The 13,204-nt window shown below is 41.5% G+C and overlaps 1 protein-coding gene across 2 annotated transcripts in view; it reads left to right on the top strand.

Annotated features, from left to right (window-relative positions):
• The window catches only part of LOC103365508 (protein TANC1), a 93,059-nt gene extending 80,405 nt beyond the window's left edge, over nucleotides 1–12,654 (top strand). For both annotated transcript variants that reach the window (XM_008292960.1, XM_008292961.1), the window contains 8 exons: nucleotides 3,052–3,283; nucleotides 4,118–4,284; nucleotides 6,578–7,185; nucleotides 8,726–8,834; nucleotides 9,082–9,204; nucleotides 10,781–11,017; nucleotides 11,191–11,376; nucleotides 12,165–12,654. In XM_008292960.1, the coding sequence (XP_008291182.1) occupies nucleotides 3,052–3,283; nucleotides 4,118–4,284; nucleotides 6,578–7,185; nucleotides 8,726–8,834; nucleotides 9,082–9,204; nucleotides 10,781–11,017; nucleotides 11,191–11,376; nucleotides 12,165–12,305 (1,803 nt within the window). In that variant the 3' untranslated portion in view covers nucleotides 12,306–12,654. The remainder of the gene's footprint in view (nucleotides 1–3,051; nucleotides 3,284–4,117; nucleotides 4,285–6,577; nucleotides 7,186–8,725; nucleotides 8,835–9,081; nucleotides 9,205–10,780; nucleotides 11,018–11,190; nucleotides 11,377–12,164) is intronic.
• The last annotated feature ends 550 nt before the right edge of the window (nucleotides 12,655–13,204 follow it).

The following is a 13,204-nucleotide window of genomic DNA, read 5'->3' as shown; positions in this document are numbered from 1 at the left end:
TGGATCATCTCATCTCTTGGAAAGAAAGTGTAGATGTCAAAAAGTCTCTTTCAGTTTATTTTATGTATAGTAGCAAGGGAAAAGTTTGAATGTTTCTGCATTTTAGTCTGCTACACTCTCATCAGTATTGTACACCACTTGTCTGCTTTAGGCTTGGCAGCAAAGACATAAACAGGCATACCTGGCAGGGATCATGTTTCTGCACATCTTTCCATAACAAAAATATCCTGTGGGCAGATAAATCCTCACTGTACAAGTTTTAAAAAAATTGTCTTCTTCCCGTATTTTGACTATGTTCATGGTATTGCTGCTTGTAGGTGTCTTTTAGTTTTATAACTATTAGCTCTACGTCTGCAGAAAGTTCTATTGTGGTCCTCGGTCCTGTTTCTGACTCTTGGCTACACCTGTTTCTGTGTGCTGTTTATAAAAAATAACACCGCTGAGTGTTCAGACATGCAATACCTGCATATTCAGTGCATTTTAGAAATATTCACAGTTGATTGAAACTTGCATTTAATAACTTTGGCATTGCTGTGGCTGCTGACAGTTTTTACAAGGAATACTGGGGAGTACTGTTTTTTTTTTTTTTTTTAGAGAGAGATTTGTGATTTTTAAATTGGCCTGGGTTATAAAACAGTAGCGATCTGTCCGGCAGCAGACAGCTAATCAAAAGCAATAAGAAAACAGTTTCATAGAATGTTCGATAGTTTTACCTGAACGATGCAAACCACCATGAAAGCTTGTTTTATGTTTCATTTAGTCTTGTTTGCTTTTATTTATCATTCTTGTGCTAGCATTAAATGCATTACTTTAGTAAATAGGCTAACATGCTTCATAAAACGTAGAGAGGATCAATTCTAAACAATCCATTTTCTCCTTGTTTTTTAAAAATGGTAATTAAAAATAATCAATAATGACCAAAATCAACTGAAAGGAAACATTTTATTGAGTTATTTTTTAGCTATGTTTCCCGGCTCTGTTCTCAGTGACACTCCCCTGATTTGAATGGCTTTGTGACTGCAGGTAGTAAGCTCCTTTGATGGGTGACAGCTTTTTAATAGCACCCTTTCACTGGACTGGACATCTGCCATTACTCTGCTGTGTCCTTATATTATTGTTACTTGTTGTGCTCGTAACGCCTTCAGGGTTTAACACACTTACCCTGTCAGGGATGCCTCCTAAGCAGCGACATGGTGCATGAGCGCACTACTGCACAGCCTGCCTCTCGCCCGCGGGACGATTCATGCACCAGATAGCCAACTTCACGCGCCGAGGTTCATCTAAATGTCTGTAAAACCCGAGCAATATCTCTTGAGCCAATTATTGTGTAAAGTGTTTCCAATAGGCGCTCTCACAGGGCCTCTGTTCCTGTGATGTGTGAACACTGATGCAACACTGAGCAGCTTCTGTCAAATTCTGCCAGTTCTTTTTAATCATTGATTTAAAAGTGCTCTCATAACAGAGGCACAGAGGCTATTACGTTTTATGGTGTATCACAAGTTTTCTATCTTGCCTCCATCACACAGAGACACACTTGAGGCATTGTTTCTCAGCATACATTTGTTGTTATGCCTGTAGATTAACTACTGCAGGCTCACTGCACAATGTTGCATCATGTGGTGAAATTCATGTTGCTCTTCGATGAGGCAGTTGACTCCATGACTTGTGTGCTATAATATGTTATCGATGCCAATCAAGAGTTACAAACACCAAGTTGCTTTAAATTTTTTGTATTTGCTGGCCATAGTTTACCAACTTCCTCCTGTTGCTTTATTGTGACATCTTTCAGATAAAACAGCCAATTTGTGTAACGAATGCTCTGATCTAATAGAAGGGTTTTCCACAGTCTGACACTTGACAGACATTTGCTTCTGTTGAGATAAACCGCCGGTCTTTTTCCTTGTGGACAACACTATTAATGTAGGTGTGCACCAAATAGCCCAGTGCGGTATAACATTTGACAGTTTTAGAAAGGATATCGGAGGAGTTGTGTTATTCATTTGGTTTCATTTAGTTTCTGTTCTCTCGGAGACTGACTACCACATATTTTCCCTCCCTAAACTACTTCCAGACCTCTAACGTTGTTGACAGCAAAAGAAGAAGATGCTGGGAACTGGGAACGTAATGGGGACTGAGTTGTTCTTGTGTGTTTGCTTTTGTAAATCTTAAGGTCCTCTCTTATCTTCCTCTTTCATCCTGGACCAACCCTTATGTTGGATTTATTAGTACATATCGATTATACTCATTTTGTCTTTTGCGAAAGAAGGAAATATAGATACACATTCAGAACTGAGGGATATGATTTGGTAGAAATTCACAGCGCACTTGAATTTTCTTTTAAAAAAGCTTGATACCTTAAGGCTTTAGTAACTTTACCAGAAGCTGGTCATCATTGTTGATGGAGTAATAGGCAGCAGCAGCAGCAGCAGCAGAGGTAGAGCCAGCGGAGGAACAGGTCACCTGCTCCTCCTCCTGCTGCCCCTGGAAGTGTGTCAGCTCCTCCAGGTTGGACTGTAATTAGTACAGAGTCATACATCCCAAGGGCCTTTCTCTTCCCTTCTTCCCCACCTCTGTCCCTTCTCTTTCCTATTAAATCAGACCTCTTTGGAACACTGCAGCAACCTGCTCAGACACAGAAGGTTCTTCTTTTAGAACTCCACCCGGGATCTACTGGCTCCAATTTAAAGAGTTTATCTGAGGTGGTCAGCCATTGCCCAGTTACTCTGTCATCCCTTCTGTGTGGACTACGGTGGATAGAGTCACGTTCTTAACTAAGCTTAAGAGATTTTATGGGGCTTTTTGGAGGCTATGTATATTTTTGAAAAGTATGAAAAAGTCATTTCATCATATTTGTCTTTTAGTCACCAGAGTTGTTGACATGTGCAAATTGCTTCAGAGCTTTTAAATCTTCCCAGCTTTGCATATTTATTATTTGTCAAATCAAAAATTGACTTACACTTTAAATTTATAACTTTTAACATGTTTCTGATTTTTCTGTATTCTCAAAAACCCTGCCTTCACCTGTTTTCTCCTTTCCCCTTTGTGTTCCAGGTGGTGGCGTATCATTATTGCCAGGCAGACAACACATACACTTGCTTGGTACCAGAGTTTGTACATAGTATCGCAGCCCTGCTGTGCAGAGCACATCAACTCAGTGCATACCGAGAGCTGCTGCTGAAAGAACCCCACCTCCAGAGCATGCTCAGTCTGCGCTCCTGTGTCCAGGACCCTATGGCTGCTTTCCGGAGGGGAGTCCTGGAGCCATTAGCCAACCTTCGTAAAGGTAACACACTGTAGTTTTATATTCCAGTATTTCATTTGTGTAGACTTCTTTGGTTGCGTCCCAAATGGCTCACTTACTGTTCTATTCTGTCCCAGCTGCATACTACTCCAGAGAACATAAACTGTACTCGTTAGTAAGTTCTAGTTGGTAGTTTTGAAGGCCTCTGAAAACCCTGCAGGTGGAAAATCTCCCTGGAAACATGAATATTGTTACATAGATAACCTTCACAGGATGTGATATTGATGCCTCAGTTGGTACAGATTTGATAATCCGATCAGAGAACAGGCTTAGAAGTTGGCAGTTTTGATCTCTGCTTCTCTCACATACCACACCTCTCTGCACTGTCCTCTTTCTAAGTACTCTCCTCCAGTTCTGGAAGTGTTGATTCATGTTTATGTGTCCTCAAGCAAGGGACTGAATGCCAAGTTTCTGTGGACAAAAAGGACACTCAAGTTTGTCAACGTTACAGGAATGCCAAACAGGACTTCCATGCTTGCCAAATACCAGTACCATTTTTATTTTTGCTTAATTTCACAGAGGACCCCAACCAGCTGCCACTGAAAGTATTAACAGTTTTTTTTACAGAGCAAATGTAGCTTGACATTTCATTGGGGAGTGAAGGGGAGCAGTAGCTCTGTAACTGATGAATCTAGGCAACGTCCCTTACCATTCACTCCCACCACATGTTTCAGAGAGTCAGGTTTAGTTACTGCAGTGAAAAAAGTCTTCTCTGCACTCTCACCACAGAGTATTTTGGTTGAAGTAATACTGCTGTGAGTTGTACCTCACTGCACGTTGTCTTATCGTTGGTGGTTTTTATCTGTGTGTTTGCAGAGCGGAGAATTCCAGAGGAGGACCACATTATCTTGATAGATGGGCTGAATGAAGCAGAGTTCCATAAGCCTGACTACGGAGACACCATCGCTTCCTTCATCACTAAGATCATTACCAAGTTCCCCTCCTGGCTCAAACTGGTGGTCACTGTCCGGGTAAACTTGCTGGTAAGGAAGAAATCATTACTAAAAAACTTTTGTAATCTTGCCAGATACACATTTTCTGGGAAATTTCTGAATATTCACCATCTGTTAAACACAAAAAAACCCAAGCTACTTGTGTTAAGGCAGAGTTATAATCAGGTCTTGGAGTAGTTAAGCTTAATTTCAAAATCCAGTTGGAAATTGTAGCAGAGCTCGAGTTGGATCTGCTGCCACTTTTTCCAGATGTTCACTAACTGACATCAGCTGCTGTAAATTTTGACAAGTGTGAAAGTTGAAAAGGTTTTTTCCTGAGCTGCTCCTGCTTGTCATATTCTACTCGCTACAGAGTCGAGCATATCCAGGAACATTCAAGAAAGAATTGACACGCAGTGACCCAGGAATCAAGACTGCATGGCAGGAATGAGCAGTCAATCACTTTGAGCTGGCCAGCTTGGTGACACAGGGTTGCCCAGTTACAGAGATGTTCTGGGCCTGTGTTGAACTCACGCTGGCTGAGGCTTTGACATGCCTGATGAGCCACACGACAACTGATTTTCTTTGCTGGGATGAAGCGCTGAGCCTGGGATAATAATGTTGTTGCTGAGTGACGTCCAGAATTTATGTTATTAATGCTGAGGCAGAAGCCAGGCCTTGAGTACTGTCCATCAGTATGCACTGCACTATAAAGCAAGTTTAGTCTGTTTGTTTTGATCCTGCAACTGTGAGCCATTTCTAATTCAGTTCATGGCGAGATCTGTCAGTGTGGTAAATCAATATAAGCTAACGGGGATATTTTATATTCACCTCTTATACACTTTTATTAATTCATCACGATCAAGTTATGATGTGGAAAGATTGTGTTGGATATACTAGTTGACTGCACTCAGCGCACTTAGTTGAAAACATTTCTGTGAAAAAAACTGTACACAAGCGACCATACTGTTTACATTGGATTCCTGAATGCTCATGCTGGTGCTCCTACACTTAAATCACCCGATGCTGTCTGCCACAGTGCCGTTACATTCATTACTGCAGACAGCTATTGCACTCAGCACTCTAAATTATATGAAAAGCTTGGATGAGCATCGCTGGTATCTAGAAGGCAACAGTGTCTTCATTTATAAGGTCTTGCTCTCTGAGCTTCTAAGAACTGAGGAAGACTGGTTTGCTGCACTTTCCACCTTACTGCAGGGACAAGCTGCAGCACAGCTTGAGGTTACGGACACTAATTCCTCGACTTTAAGGCTTTACTGGCTCATATTTCGAATAATATGTGTGATTGTTTTAATTAGTGCGGCTATGTGCGTATGTGTGATCTGTGTACATCTAATTTGCTCTCAGGTCTGTTGCGAAAGAGATCTTGATCTCAGTGAAAGCTTATCTATTACATTGGCTTTCTAACTTGAGGCATACATAAAAGAAGAAATCATCCATATGGCAGTTGTGAAGACAGATAATACTCTTTTTACAGATGAAGCCATGAGAATACTTCCTTTTTGCAATCACAAAACCATAGTAGTCCACAGAAGTGGCATGGAAGTGTCATGTTGTTTTGTTCCTTGACCTAACAAATAGGATCTCACCTTGGAGAAAGGGTTCAGAACATTGGCCTTTGCCTGCCAGACTAATATGTGGCATATCTGTGAGGTGTGACTTGCACTTCACCCATCTTGTGGATTATGATCCACACATTTCATTGAGTCTGTGCATGTGCGGATACATGTTTGTCTGAATGTGTCTGTAGCTTGTCATGATGAGGAAGAGAGAAGTGTTATCTCGCTGAGGCAATGTTTCTGTAGCCTCAGCCCGGCAGAGGATTGGAGGATTAAGGTGCATTGATTTCTCCAACCCCCAGGACATAGATTGAAATGTAAGCTCTGGCTCAGACCTCCGCTTGCCTGCTAGCCACCATCCCATCCATCCCCTGCCTCTTAATACTCACTTTCCCAGTCCTGTTTTCCTCTTAGCCACATTTCCAACAGTAACAAGTGTCTGCTTTGGCCTGATAGCTTAGTGTGCTCGGTTCCCTACTGTTCAAAGAAGCTCCTCTGATAATAAACACACACAAGCAGATATCTTTTTTAAATAGAAGCTCAGGATGTGAAGAATGTTTTTCTCCATAATGCTTCTATTTGTCTGCTGTGGTATTAAGGAAAACAATTTGTATTGCAGAAACTAAGTAAAATATTACTTATTGGGTTTCAGATTTTTTTTTAGGTACATTCTGCCAATAATGTCGACAGCTTTGCAACAAGAAGGAAATTAAGCAGCTCAAGTTTTTATATGTCACTGACCACCTTTACCTTTTCTTCCATAGGAGATCACCAGCCTTTTGCCCTTCTCGAAGATCTCCCTGGATGACTTTTCCGACAACAAAGAGATAAGCAATGACCTCAATGCATACATCCAGTACCGTATCAATGGCAGCAAAGACATCATGAACAATATAAGCCTAAATGGCAAGGCCGATCCTCTCACCGTTGGCAAGCTCAGTAGCCACCTGATCTCACGCAGCCAGGGCTCCTACCTGTATCTCAAACTCACCCTGGATCTGTTCGAGAGGGGCCACCTGGTGATCAAAAGTGCGAGCTACAAAGTCGTGCCCGTTTCCCTGGCTGAACTGTACCAGTTACAGTGCAACATGAAATTTATGACCAATTCGGCCTTTGAGCGCTCACTGCCCATCCTCAATGTTGCACTTGCTTCACTGCACCCTCTGACTGATGAGCAGCTGTTCCAGGCCATCAACGCCGGCTTCATCCAAGGGGAGCTGCCATGGGAGGACTTTCAACAACGCATGGAGCTGCTCTCGTGCTTCCTCATCAAACGGCGGGACAAGACACGCATGTTTTGCCACCCCTCCTTCAGAGAGTGGCTGGTGTGGAGAGCCGATGGAGAGAGTACGGACTTCCTCTGTGACCCCAGGTCAGTCGTCTGCTTTGTAAGCAAATGCAATAACTCAGTAGCTCTCCTTCAGGAATGTGGGCTTCTATTACAGTGTTTAGAAAATATTCTTGCAATGCATCACAAATAGACTTCAAACAATCTGCAGGAGAGTGCAAATTAAGAACTGATGACAATAACATGACAGTAGTTAAAGTAATGCTACCAAAGAATGTCCTAACTTTAATTTGGAGTGTTGCTGGGAGAAATGCTTGAGATTTATCCCTTTTAGTGAAAACAATAGACACAGCAGAATGTACAAACAAATTAGATTTTTATTGCATGAACTTCTTACATCTCAGCGTAGTTCTGAATTTAACTGTGTGTGCTGTTTGAATCATGGCTGCTATTGTGCATATAAAGTATGCTAACATAAATGAGTGTGTGTGTGTGTTGAGGGTAAGTAGAATGCTCTAATCAATAAATACAGCGTGACTCATTTCTGAGCCAGAGATGGGAATTGAGTTTGAGATGTTCCAGGTATTTATTGCAACCATAACAACCCTCTATTTGTAATGCAGTTCTTAATGTACTGTATAGCTGCTTGTCAATTTATTACGGCTACAGAACAATTTACAGAGACGTCACTGACACACACTACGTTGTGCCGCTGTGAACGGTCTACTTAAAAAATGTATAATGACGTGTGGTTGGATTTAAAGATCAATGTATAAATTAAAAATCATAATTCCATTAGCATGTGCTCTTAATAGTGTTTACAGTACATGCAGTGTGACTCAGACCTCAAGAAACAAGTTGTTTGTTTTTTAACTATGAATAATTTACTATTGGAAAATGTTAGTCTAAACATTTACATAATGCATGCTATTGTAAGAATCTTTTGTGTATTCCAGCTATAATTGCGTCCTGTCGTGCTCTTCTTGCCCTCTGAAACAGGTTTATCTGCATCAGTAGTGCTGCCTCATTGTAATTCTGGAGCCGCAAATATATTAGAGATTTCAGTCATTCACACTTAATAAGTTGAATGATGTCACTTTGACTTGCTTTATTCCCTCCCTGTTGCTCACCTCTGCTCACACAATGATGACTGTAAATGGACCAGAGCTGAGCTTCATATTCTGGTCATTCACAGCCTTCCAACTCCATCATTAAAAAAACAAAGGCTCGTAGTCTGGCTCAGGAGATGCACATGCAGACAAAAGCTTGCTGCAGTGCCTCTCTGTTTGTGCCTGGGCACAAATGGAGAGAATTTTAACCAGATCAAAGTGATCTGCAATCATGCATGCGCTTTTAATGAAGTTCTGCATTAATTAGTGCCAGAGTGCCACAGTGAAGGATAGGAGAACCCAGGGGTTTTACACTCGTCTTCATCCTTCAGTGGGGCATTGCCCAGCAATTTTTTAGCTTATTCACACGAGGACAGAATGAAATAGTTGTCCAGGACAATGTCAAGCTGCTCTTCATCACCAGAATAATTAAGTACTTTCTTGATTTATGAGGTAAATGAACAGTCATTTGTGGCCTTGACAGCTGAGTATCTGTTCTGTTGTTTTTAACCCAGGACCGGCCATGCTCTCATGGCTTTTATGTTGTCCCGCCAAGAGGGGAAACTAAATCGTCAGCAGACAATGGAGCTGGGACACCACATCCTCAAAGCACACATCTTCAAGGTACATCTATGGAACCTACACGCTCTACACATTAATCCTCATTTGAAATCCACCCTTTGCAGGAATTTCCTGTTGTTCACTTTGTACTTATGTAAAAGCTTATCTTCTGGCTGCCCACTGTCACAATGGGTAACCGGAAGATAAGCCACGAGATGTGGAGAGAAACATTGACAGCTTGCGCAGCTCAGGTTCACTGATGTTATTTATGCGTGTTTGTGTATTCATATATGCATTTGTGTGTGTGCAGGGCCTGAGTAAGAAAACAGGTGTGTCATCCAGCGTGCTGCAGGCTTTGTGGATTAGCTGCAGTGCCGATGGCCTTTCTGCAGCCTTGGCCTCCCTTAGAAATCTCTACACACCCAACGTCAAGGTAGCGATGTTCTCTGTGTCTCCTCCAGCTTTTGTGTGTCACATAGTTGTGAAGCAATTGGCCCAATAGCTGATTAGACGATAAAATTGTAAAATAATTCATGAAACGCCGCGGATTTGTTGGTACGAGCTTCTCAAATGCAAAGGCTTGCTTTTTCAATTTTCAACTTAAATAGTCGGTCGTGGCTTCTCGTTGTTCCCTCACTGTTTTATTAGTTTTGTATATGTATCCTTGCGTTCATATAGCATTTACATAACATTTCTTATTGCTTGATATCATTTACATAAAGTGAGTGACTTTTTTCCAGACTGGTGTAGTCAGTCCCCTGTTACACACAATGAATAGCCAATTATCTACCAGATATTGCTCAGACATTTTCATTTTAATATAAGCAACATGGAAAATTAAAAACATTTAGAGGAAATTGGGAAGTAGATAACTGATGACATGTGGGGGACCAGGAAGAAGAAAATCGGAACTGCGAATTCAAAGGTCAATGCAAGATAAATGAAGGACAGAAAGTCATACCGAAATTAACTTTTTAACTCTAAACATAATTTCTAATCTGGCTGCATTATTTGTTGAGATATTCAGCTACACTTTTGACCCCTCGCTGTTAATTTGTTGCTTCCGCAGCTCCATGCAACGAAGGCTTTGTAATTATCAGCGGTCCTTTTATATCACTAATTTGACGAATGCTAATTTTAGTAGTAGAGCTTATTAAACTTCCAACATAAGACAACTGCCTATGAACCACCTTCTAGTTGTGTTTTGAGGAGACATAATCATTGGCTTTTTCCTGGAAAGGCTATCATGTCAAAATGATGTATTCTGCCTTGAAGCGAAATTATCCTCCGTTTTTCTTTGCCATTAGCGTTATTGTTTCAGCGGGGCTCCATCACTTGTTGTCTATTTGCGAGTTATTGCGTATACGTGTAAAATCACTCAAAGAGACATTTACAGAATGACCTTGCTCTGTCCTCACTGTTAATTTGTTCTACTGAGGAGCCAACAAATACCACACAATTTCATCACTCGTTGTTGCATACTCATTTGGTTCTGTTTGACTGAGCGTTTATTATTGATTTTCTCATCATGGGAGAGAATAACACACGTAGTAATTGCATTCACTACATTGTGACCACTTTATTTGGTGTGTGACCTTTGCTTGGGAAAAAAAATTTCAAGACTCGCCTGAGGCAGAACGAGCATCACTATGAGCCATGAAGTGAGTTACAGGCGGATAATTCTGCCGCTGTTGAAATTAATCAGTGATATATATACGGTAGCATCAACAAAACCTTGAGACATAACAGCCAAAGATTTAATATCTTAAGAGAAATCCTGAGTGCATAAAGATTCATGCGGTTGAAAATGATTTTGGCAATTACATTCATGTTTGATTCATTTAAAGGAAATATTAACTGAAATATTTTAGTCATTTACATAAGAGAGCTTCTGAATGCAATAAAAAATAGAATTGTGTGCAGGTAATACAAGCGCACAGATGGTAATACTTTCATAAAACTGTTCCAACGCCACCTGTCTGTGTTTCCATTTCCATTTGTTTAATCAGGTAAGCCGTCTGTTGATGCTGGGAGGAGCAAACGTGAATTACCGCACAGAAGTCCTGAACAACGCGCCGGTGCTTTGCGTCCAGTGTCACCTTGGTCATCAGGAAATTGCCTCGTTGCTGCTCGAGTTTGGCGCCAGTGTAGATGTTGTGTCCGAAAATGGGATGAACCCGCTGTGCTTCTCAGCAGCTGCAGGACACCTGGGACTAGTCATGCTGCTCTGCAAGAGGGGGGCCAAGGTGAGGAGTTTGCTATTGTAACTCTATCGCTGTAACTATCTTCCTTGTGAACATACAGAGTAAATTTCCAGCCATGGCTGCTTGCCAAGATAGATTTCTATCTGCTGTACTGATGCAGCACATTTACTTCTGTTTTCTGTGCATTAAACCCAAGAATCTTGTATCCCTGCCAGGTTGACCATGTAGATAAGAGTGGCCAGTGTGCTCTGATCCATGCCGCACTACGAGGACACCCTGAGATTATTCAGTTTCTGCTGGAGCTAGAATGGAGTGCTGAGGGGCAGCAGCAGGACTGCTCTCTGAAGAACAAAGCTCTGCAGCAGGCTTTGATTGCAGCCTCAAGCATGGGACACACACAGGTTGGATACACACACACACACACACACTCACACATATATACATATTTTACTTGGCACACCCTAAAAGCCGCTGCATTCATAAAAACAATTAATGAACCTGAGGATTTTATTAAAACAACAACAACAACAACCTTAGATGAGTTTTTTTTAAGTCCCTTTTTTGTATTTGAAAGAAAAAGATGTCTATTGACCCACACATACAAAACACATTTTGTGTATTGCAGAGATTCCATTCCACATTGACGTTTCACAACAACCTTCTCCACAAATATTCCAGTTTATGAAGAGCAGAGGGAACTACAGATAAAATCTGAGCACATCGTGTTCTCGACGATGACTTCAAGTCTAAGGTGCTTTTTAGCAGCACACGTCTGATTGCAGGATTCGGGGATCAATCGCAGTGCAGTGCCTTTAGCTGCCCAGGTGTGATGTAGAGTCGGGGTTTATTTTGGCTTCCTCATTAGCTGGAATGGGATCGCGAGGCCTGGCTTCGAATAACAGAACTGGGCCAAGCTAAGCTGTCAACCTGCATGTAGAACGAGACCCTGTTAAAGTTCAGCTATTAATCAGATTGGACTCAACTCATATAACCCCACATAGCGAGTCAGGGTCTAGAAGTCCTCTGCTTTACTGTGATTAATTCATAATCATTTGCCTGGGTCCAAGTATCTCATTTTTTGTCGTTATTCTTCTTTAAATTTGCATTTTGTATACAGTAACCTCTGGAAGGTTTATTTGATATCTTATGCTGAAGCGGTACGTCATTAATCTCAGTTTATTTTTGGCAGGTTGTGAGGGGCTTGCTGGCGTTGAATAATGACCATGCTGTGCAAATTGATAGTCATGACACTCTGTGGGGAGAGACAGGTATGTTCTCATCAATCTTTTTGCATTACATGACTCCTTTGTATTATCGCCTGCTGTTTTAGCATTCTGGACCACACCGTTGTAATTGAATGCTGCAGTGGAAAGTCCTGTATCTTTGCTCTGCACAGCGATGCTCTTTGCTGGATGCAGAGGTCACTCAGCCCAAATGTGTGTGCATGTTTTTATGTAAGTTCTCTTGTTCTGTACTTTCTGGTAAAAGCATTACATATTGTTGTCATGTGGGATTGCAATCACAGGTTGGTCAGCACAGCATTTCCTTTGAGCTGTTGCCGCTGGATTTCAGCAACAGTATTCCCCTGGTGCTTATATGTTAAGACACTACCAGCAGTTTGGGCTCCAGCGTCTGCTTTATACATTTCTAGTTACTTTCAGGTGTACTGAAAAATAACTTTTTAACCATGTGTTTCACTTAAATTTTTAGCAAATGCTGGTAGCTGGTGATAAGCTCGTTATCTGGGAAGGTTTTGTTGACAATTTGAAAGGTTGAGCTTCTGCCTGATCAACCCTCTGAACCCCCATTTGTTTTTTGCACCTGTAACATTTTTACTCACTGTGGGCTCTTTTTTTTGTCATTGCAATATGAAGTCCCGCACCTCTATGAAAACAGCGCAACCGTGGCTAGAAGTAGAGAGAACTTAAACATGTCTTCTGTGCAGTATGACACATATATTAAGAAAAAGTTGATTCTTTTCATTATATATTTTACAAAAATTGGAAAAACTTCGGGGGCTGCAAGGTGGCTTGGTGGTTAGCACCGTTGCCTTGCAGCTAGGAGGTTGCCGGTTCACGTCTCAGTGAGGACACTTGGGATCTTTATGGAGTTTGCATGTTCTCCCCGTGCAGCGTGGGTTCTCTCCAGGTCCTCCAGCTTCCTCCAACAAGGTCCAAAAACATGCTGAGCTTAATTGGTGATTCTAAATTGTCCGTAGGTGTGAATGTG

This window comes from Stegastes partitus, unplaced genomic scaffold (genome assembly GCF_000690725.1).
Source record: "Stegastes partitus isolate 25-593 unplaced genomic scaffold, Stegastes_partitus-1.0.2 Scaffold848, whole genome shotgun sequence".
NCBI lineage: Eukaryota > Metazoa > Chordata > Actinopteri > Pomacentridae > Stegastes > Stegastes partitus.
Note: the sequence above shows the minus strand (reverse complement) of the source record. Positions and strands in the feature narration are given on the sequence as shown.